Below are 8653 nucleotides of genomic sequence, written 5' to 3' on the forward strand. Positions count from 1 at the left end.
TTCAAACTCTCGATGCTCCTGAGGCCTCATTCCCAGAATCCTTAGGTGTGAGACAGTAGATGTTCTATAAAAGGTCTAGGTCCTTGGGAGCCTGTGGACCGCTGCCTCCTCTCGAGATCTCACTTGGTCTTCTCTAGGCCGCTGTGCCATGGCTGCTGAGGCAGGCTACCCCTGCTCCCAGCCTCCCCTGCTTTTCCTCCCTCATCAGAGGGAAACAGGCTGAGGAAAGAATCAGATGCTTCTCTTTCAGACCAGGAGACTCTGGAGCAGCAGTTGCGTAGAAGTGCTGGCCTGGGGGCCCTTTTGCTCCCCTTGCCTCCCTGCCCAGAGCTCCTCCTGCCCTGGTCCCTGTGCACAGCCTTCTTGCTAGTGGCAGCGGACACAGGCCCTTGCCACCCCCGACTGCTGGTCCTGCCTCCCCTTGCCATGCTTCAGGTGCTAAGGGGCACCTGGCACATTGCTGAATTGCAGCCCATCCTGATCGTCCTGTGGTGGCTTCACAGAGGTGTGTTTGACACCCTCTTGTCCCACCTTGTCCCACCTTGTGCTGTTAGCCAGTCAGAGCAGATGGAAATCGTGGGTCTGAGTGTCAGGGGCACACTGGGAGCCTGGATGGCGTGTTAGGGGTACACAGGCATTTAAGGGACTGGAAGTTGGAAGGCTAACATGGTGACAGTCTGTGGGAGACCTGTGGACGGTGTGTACGCCATGTTGGTGGCACTCCTGTCCTGTAGTCACGGAGCTGCAGGAGGCTCAGAGAGCGGCCTTCAGCCGGGTTCTCGTGTCCCGTGAATGCCTCTGAAACGAACAGGCAGACGGCAGCTGGCAGAGTGGTTTGGATTTGGGAGTCACAGAGAGGGACTATTCTGCTCTGGAGGGTTCTGAGAGGCTGGCATGTCTCCGAGCAGATTGCTGGCCCTCTGGGTTACTCACCTTGTCCCTTCCTGGCCCTGAGACTGGGTGAGGGACAGCACTGCCACCTGGAAAGGTATAAGATGAGGCTTGACTCGGCAGTCTCCGGAGTCACCAGCCAGACCATGTCAGGAAGGCTGAGAACTCCACACCCCGTGGCTCTCAGTACAGGGGACCCAGCCCTGTCCCCCTCCTCTCCAGTCTGGTCCAACTCTGAGGTTCATAGGGTCTGCAATTGGTCTTCAGGGGCAGCAGTTTGAGTGCAGGCTTGGAGATGTGGGTCCAGCAGAGCCCGCAGGTCACTGGAGGTCACTTCCTCCACGGTGCCTGGCTTCCTGGCAGAAGCCACCATGGAAGTTCTCTGAAGGGCATGTTTGTCTCTCTCCATGACCAAACCAGTCAGGCCAACTGGGGCCCATGTCTGATGGGGGAGTGCTCTGGGCTTTGGTGGTCTGAGGTGTCATGGCTACCGGGCAGATCTCCTCTCTGCTGGGGACCTACCTCCAGCCCAGCCACAGACTCGGCATCTGCCAGCAACTGTTTCTTTTTTTAATCTCTGAAAAAAACCACAGCCTGCCCAGGCTTTAGCAGCACAGCTGGTGGCGGATGGGGGATAATTATGGCCAGAATGGAGGCAACACTGGGGGCAGGAGTAGGGAGTGGCTGAGAGTAGTAGTTTTGGGTCTATTAAACCATAGCCTGTGTTATTTTCAGTTCTATCTATCTGTCCAACCAAAGGAGGCGGGGATTATGTTCTGTATAGGAAGTGCTGTGGCTCCCACTTACAGGAGCCCAGAGAGGCAGCCAGTGCCGTGGACTCAATTCCTTCTATGCTGGCTTTGTAGGAGGGCCCAGGGCTGGGACAGCTTGGAGATGGGTGCCTGGGTACAATGGGTGGAGGAGCCCCTGACTCCAGTTCCTCACAGACCACAGCCATGCACACTTGGCTGCGGTGGAGTTCCGCCGCCTTTGGTTCTGTAGTTGGAGATGCAGGCTGCTGAGGTCACCAGTGGCTCTGTCCGTGTCCGCGCGTGAAGCAGGGTCTCCGGTGTCAGTCACACACAGACAAAGCAAAGATGAATAAACAATCTGGCCGCTCCCATCAGAGACTCCAGACTGGCTGGGTCATTACCTGGGACAGCAAGGAGAGAACACGGTTTGCCAAGTTATCCATTCACCAAACACTCCTAAGCTCACCGTGGTCCAGGCTCGGTGCCAGGCACTGGGTGAAAGATGGTTAACAGATATAGCACGGGCCTTCATCGTCTTCAGAGCCGGAGGTGCAGAGCAGGCACTGGTAGGACTCAGGGAGGGAAGCAGACAGAACACAGGGGCTCAGTCCTTGCTCTCCCAAGACTCCCTAGCGTTCCTCTTAGAGTCATTGGAAATCAGGGGTGCAGCAGCCAGGATAGCCAAATGCCCAAGGCCTGGTGGCTCTCTGCAGGAGAGCCAGGGTGAAGGAGGCCCCTGACCCTCCCCAGCTCTGTTAGCCACCCTCTCCCCAGTCTTCCCAGGACAAGGCTGGGCACTTCTCTGGGCTCTCAAGGAAGCCGGCTCTGTACTCTGGGCCCAGCGTTTGCCCGTACAGGACTGCTTGGTTTGTACCTGGCTTCCTCAGCCGGCCTCTGACGCACCCTTTCGGGATCCTCAAAGCTCATGCGAGGGAAAGGGGGCAGCCAGCTGTCAGCTTCTGGGGCTGAGGGACTGTTCTTGGGGCTAGCTCCAGGCCACCTGTTACACCGTGTTCAGTGGGTCCGGGCCTGAATTGCTAGCCTGGTCTGGGGGCACAGAATTGCTAGGGGTTCTAAGAGTGCTCACAGGCCATGAAACCTGGGGCAGGAGGAGCCGCCTCTCTGGGCCTCAGTTTCCTTCTTCGGCATGCTTGTGACAGGAGTGTGTAAATGAGCATGCCACAGGGGGGCATATGCCACGTGTGTACTCGGCTATGAGAAGCGGGCCCTGCGGGTGGGGGTTCCAGTGACGCACCGGGTGGGTGTAGCGCGCCCCTCTACGTCCCTGAGCTCTGCTGTACTTTGCCGGGTATGCGCCGGGAAGCTGGGCTCCCTGACCCTCGACCTGTGGGGGTGAGGAGGGGTCTCCGCCATGTCTTTGGGGTGCAGGGGGTGGTGAGCTGGCGCGCGCATGAGGCTGAGGGGTAGGAGGGGATGCTTCCTGGAGCGGGTGACAAACGGGTGCGGTGGGAGCGGGAGCCGCGGGCGTGGCGGGCGTGGAGGGGTGGCGAGTCCCAGCTTCCGGAGGTGGAGGTGCAGGTGTGTGTGTCGGGGGGGGGGAGGACCCGGGCGCTCGCTCTTTAAAAGGCTGGCGGAAGTGTGGCACGCTCTACCCGCACTCGCGGCGCAAACTTGCGGGCTGGGCTCGCGCGTGCGGTGCGGCAGGGCGGTGGGCGCCGGGGGGGGGGAGGACCCGGGAGTAAAGGGATTGGGGAGGTTAAGAGATAGAGGCGGTAAGGGATCTGGAGGTTAAGAGATGTGGGGGTGAAGGATCTGGCAGTTAAGATGTACGGGGAGGGTGTAAGGGATCCGAGGGTTAAGGAAAAGGGAGGTTATGAGATGGGGGGGGGGGATAAGGGATCCGGAGGTTAAGGGGTACGGGAGTGCTTTTTAAGGGATTGGAAGGTTAAGAGATGGGGGAGTAAGGGATATGGAGGGTTAAGGGATGGGGGTTAAGGAATAAAGGGTAAGGGATGGAGGCCGGTAAGGTATAAGGAGGTTAAGGGAATGGATGTGGATTTAAGGAATTAGACCGACTGAACCCTTGGGATCGGACAACAGTCCACAGGGAGTACGACCCTCGGGGTGGTCCAGCCTCTGGCAACTTTGTGCGTGAAGCTCTGGGGGACAACCGCTCTGACACCATACTGTGTTGCCTGTAACCCGAAGTGCACGACTCCCGCAACGCTGGGGTCACCACCTGCTGCCCCCTCCGCTCCGAGCCCAGCCTCGGACTCCTGACCACCTCCCCCTTCTCTTTCCCCTTCTCTCTCCTCTCCCTTCTTCCTGCCCCTTTTGTGTCACCCCTCTTTTCTCCTCCCCCCCACCCCCGCTCCCCAGGACGAGCTGAGGAGCTCGCATGGAAGCCCCGGTCTGACACCAGCCAATTCCGGGGACACCCATGGCCAAGTGGCTCCGGGACTATCTGAGCTTTGGCGGCCGGAAGCCTCCGCCGCAGCCGCCCACTCCCGACTACACAGAGAGTGATATCCTTCGGGCTTACCGGGAGCAGAAGGACCTGGACTTCGAGGATCCCTACGAGGACGCCGATGGCCGCCCCGAGTCGGAGCCCGCCGGGCTGGTGGACTCCAAGTACGACTCTCCCAGGCACCGGCTGATCAAAGTGGAGGCTGCAGACATGGCCAGAGCCAAGGCCCTCCTGGGCAGCCCTGGGGAGGAGGTGCGTGGCAGACGAGCACTGGTGCTCCGTCCCCATCATCCCAGGGTCCCAACCTCCTGCTCCCCCGCCCCCAGGGAGCCTAAGAGTTTCTGGGTTAGCCAGAGTCCCTCTCGAGCCTTTCTCCATTCGGAAAGACCGAGGGTGGGCGCTGTTTTTGTTTTGTGTGCAAGGTAGCTCAGACTGGCCTCAAACTCACTACTTAGCTGGCAATGATCTTGAATACCTGAGACTCCCGCCTCTACTTCCTAAGTGTGTGTCACACACGAAACTGGATCTGGTGCATGCTGGGCAAGAAGAGCTATCTGCCCACAGAGCTCCAGCCCTGCTTAGTTCTGGGGCAGTGTTTCTCAGCCCGCTGGTGGTGACTCCATTTGGGTTCAACGACCCTTTCACAGGGGTCACCTAAGACCATCAGAAAACACAGATAATTACCGCAATTCATAACAGTAGCAAAATTACAGTTATGAAGAAGCAATTAAAAGAATTCTATTTGGGGGGATAACCACAACTTGAGGAACTGTGTCACAAGGTCACACAGCATTAGGAAGGTTAAGAACCACTGCTCCATTGATTTGGTTTGGTTTTGAGACAGGTTTTCTCTGTGCAGCCCAAGCTGGCCTAAAACTTGCCATCCTCCTGCCCCCAAAGCCTTTGGAAGAGGGGAACCTGAGAGGAGGAAGGGACTCAGGGAGACAGGACAAACTGGATTAAACCCTGCCTCGTTCTCCCCAGCCGTGTGACCCTCCCCAGGTCACTGACCTCTGCTGTTGTTTCTTTGCCTATAAAACAGGCTTATCTCTTTACTAAGGGCTTAGGGTATTAGAACAACACCAGAGGGTTCTGGGAACTGGGTTTGAATTCCCAGAACCCACTTGAAGAGTTGAATGTGGTGGCCTGTGCACTGGGGAGCCAGGCACAGGAGGATCCTGGGGACTCCCTGCCCAGCCTAGCTCTGAGAAATGTGAAAAGGCCCAGCAGGGGCAGGCAGAGAGCACAGTGTAACACGACAGGACTTCAGAACTAGCCGGAGCCTCTCCCGACAGCCCGAAGCAGACGCTGAGTACGCGGATCCTTTTGACGCCCAGCCTCAACTGCCAGCTCTGGATGATGGGTACATGGAACCCTATGATTCCCAGACCGGCTCAAGTGGTGAGTGCACAGGGCCAGGTACGAGGGCATGGTCCTGCATGGAACGGGAGGGTGACCAGTGTCTTCTCCACCCAGAACGGCCAAGCAGAGCAGTCCAGCTTTACGATACTCCGTATGAGGAGCAAGATGCAGAGCCGGAAGATGGAGCGACTTCTGGCCAGAGTCGGCTGCCACTGGAGGATGAGAGGCCAGCAGATGAATACGACCAGCCTTGGGAGTGGAAGAAAGATCATATCTCCCGGGCCTTCGCAGGTGTGCGCAAGGCCAGGCCCTTCAAAGCCCTCCTCCCTCCACTGCCTCAGTTTCCCCCCAGAGAAAATGCCTTTTTATCCCCACCCCGAGCCTGTGTATTCTTGGGAAGAGACGTGGCTGTGACATCACACTGGATTTGTGGTCATTGTAGGACCAACCCAACAGGACGGTTGTAGATGAAACGCTAAATCGCACTCAGTTGTGTGGGAGCTGGAGAAAGATAGCGTGAGGGTTTTAGGAGCTGTCACGTGGTAGACTTGGAGCCAGACAGGTCCTAGCTAAATAGAGTGAAAGAGTAACAGGATCAACGAAAAGGATGGAAGGGCGGGGCCATGACTTGTGCAGCGTTTGCCTTCCACCATGTGGATAGTCCTGCTTACCCACAAGCACTACTGCCTGCTGACTACAAACTTCCAACCCATCCCTGTTGACCACACACCCTCTGCTCTGATTCGTCAGTCAAGGCAATGCCCCGCCCCTTCCATAGTGTCTAATTTCTGGGTGGCCACGCCCCCTTGTTTCCAAAAACCAATCAGTTCTTGTGTCAATCTTGTCTTAACCTTAGACTCCACCGCCACCTCCTGGGTTCTGATAGTGTGCCCCAAACTGAGATCCCATTGACTGGCTCCTGTCCTGCCCTCTAGGTGGGCGGGACTTAACCTCTCACCTTCCTCTCCCAGTACAGTTTGATGGTCCTGACTGGGAGCGGACCCCAGGCTCGACCAAGGACGGCCGAAGACCACAGCCTGCGGAGCGCGTGGATGTGACTCTGGCCCTGGAGAAGCAGCCGTGAGTGCGAATGCTGAAGGAGGGGTGACCCCGGGGACCCAGGAACTGCAAGGGAGTTGGGGTCTCTTTCATTCACTCTGTCATTCATTCATTTTCTTGGCAAGGATCTCATGTAGCCCAGGCTGGCCCCACTCACCATGTCCAAGGGAATTGTCTGGCTGTGCCCTGGGGTCCTTTCCTCGGCCCCTAGGTTTGTGAAGTCAGCTGGAGATATCTGTCCCCACGCCCAGGTGGTTTCACGGCCCCCTGAGCCGTGCAGAGGCCGAGAACCTTTTGTCCCTCTGCAAGGAAGGCAGCTACCTAGTGCGGCTCAGTGAGACCAGGGCTCAGGACTGCATCCTGTCCCTCAGGTGAGACCCAGACGCAGAGCGGCCAGTGGGTGGGGATTTCTGGAAAGTGGGCGGGCATTCAGGCGACTGGGTGAGGCTCCCGGGTCAGTGGCTAAATGGGTCCCACTCTAGCGAGCTTGGAATGAGAACCAGGTTTGAAGGTTCGTTTGAATGGCCCTGTCCAAAACTTGAAAGGCAGCCTTGAGTGTGAAGCAAATTCTCAGGATGTTCTAGAGAGCACTTGAGTTTGAAACGCTGGTTCCTTAAGATCCCTAAAGTGTGAGTCCAGTGTAGCACGGCCTTGTGGTACCAGCACTGGAGAGGGTAGGGGGACCACGAGTTCAAGTTCAGCCCCGGCTACTCATCCAATTTGAGGATATCCTGGGCTACATGAGTTTGTCTTAATAAAAGCAAGGGAGGGACTGGAGAGGCAGTTCAGTGGTTAAGGGCACTCACTGTTCTTTGGGAGGACCTGGGTTCAGCCCCTACATCTAGTGGCCCACAACTGCCGGTAATTCCAGCTCCAGGGAATATGACGCCGTCTTCTGGCCACTATGGGTGCACACGCCTGCACATTAAAAGTAAAATATAGCCGATCATGGTGACTCATACCCCTAATCCCAGCACTCGGGAGGCAGAGGCAGGCGGATTTCTGTGAGTCCAACCAGCCTAGGCTACAGAGTAAGTTTCCAGAACAGGCTCCAAAGTTATGTAGAGAAACCCATCTCAAAAGCTCAAAATAAATTACTGAGATGGAGAGATGGCTCAGTGGATAAAGGTACTTGCCACCAAGCCTAAACAACTTGAATTTGGCTGGGAGGCAGAGGCAGGTGGATCTCTATGAGTTCGAAACCAGCCTGGTTTACAAAGCAAGTTCCAGGACAACCAGAGCTGTTACACAGAGAAATCCTTCTTGAAAAACAAAAAAAAGAAAGAAAGAAAGAAAAAAGGAACTTGAGTTCTGAGGACCGATATGGTGGAAATAACGAACCGACCTCCACAGGGTGTCCTCTGACCTCCACATGCTCCACATGTGTGCTCCCAATATACATATAAATAAATAATAAATGTGAAAAATATTTTTAAATGGGTGCATATAGGCGTAGAGTCAGTCTCTTCATTGACTCAACATTATTAGAACACCTATCAGGGACTGGACAGATGGCTCAGAGGTCAAGAGCATTTGCTGCTCTTCCAGAGGTCCTGAGTTCAATTCCCAGCACCCATCTGTAGTGAAAGCTGGAGCTCTCTTCTGGTATGCAGGCATACATGCAGGAAGAACACTGTGTATTCCAGGGTCCCCGCTATGAGTTGGGGCCCTGGCACGGATGAACTCAGGTTCCAAAATGGAACTGTGGAAGATGAGAGGCTGAGGGAGGACGTGTACAAAAGTGGTACTCAGGCTGAGCTGGGAGCCATCAGGGCCAGGGTGAGCAGGGAAGGGGTCTTACTGCAGAGCCCGGGCTGGCCTGGGACAGTTCACAGAGATCTGCCTGCCTCTGCCTCCCAAGTACTGGGATTAAAGAATAATTTATTTAACTTATTTATTTATTGTGAGGAGAGGTCTCACTATGTAGTCTTGCCTGGCCCAGAGCTCACCATGTAGACCAGGCTAGTCCTGAATTTGTAGCTATCTGCCAGCCTCTGCCTCCCAAGTGCTGCAACTTTTCTTTTACTTTTGTGCATGCGTGGGTGTAGTGGTCAGAGGACAACTCTTTTTTTTTTTTTTTTTTTTTTTTTTTTTTTTTTTTTGGTTTTTCGAGGCAGGGTTTCTATGTGGTTTTGGAGCCTGTCCTGGAACTAGCTCTTGT

At 55.7% G+C, this 8653-nt stretch overlaps 2 protein-coding genes across 2 annotated transcripts in view; both read left to right on the forward strand.

The window, feature by feature from the left end:
* Positions 1 to 3163: 3163 nt before the first annotated feature.
* Grm4 (glutamate metabotropic receptor 4) overlaps positions 3164 to 8653 on the forward strand; it is a 94556-nt gene continuing 89066 nt past the window's right edge. Inside the window, exon 1 of the mRNA XM_013351222.2 lies at positions 3164 to 3182. The gene's annotated coding sequence lies outside the window, so the exon portion shown is untranslated. The remainder of the gene's footprint in view (positions 3183 to 8653) is intronic.
* On the forward strand, positions 3569 to 6881 carry LOC101983630 (SH2 domain-containing adapter protein D-like). The gene is made up of 5 exons (XM_026785605.1): positions 3569 to 4323; positions 5367 to 5472; positions 5548 to 5724; positions 6405 to 6513; positions 6744 to 6881. The coding sequence occupies exons 1-5, from the start codon at positions 4045 to 4047 to the stop codon at positions 6865 to 6867; spliced, it is 795 nt and encodes a 264-aa protein (XP_026641406.1). The 5' UTR covers positions 3569 to 4044; the 3' UTR covers positions 6868 to 6881.

Source organism: Microtus ochrogaster, linkage group LG2 (genome assembly GCF_000317375.1).
Source record: "Microtus ochrogaster isolate Prairie Vole_2 linkage group LG2, MicOch1.0, whole genome shotgun sequence".
Taxonomy (NCBI): Eukaryota; Metazoa; Chordata; class Mammalia; order Rodentia; family Cricetidae; genus Microtus; species Microtus ochrogaster.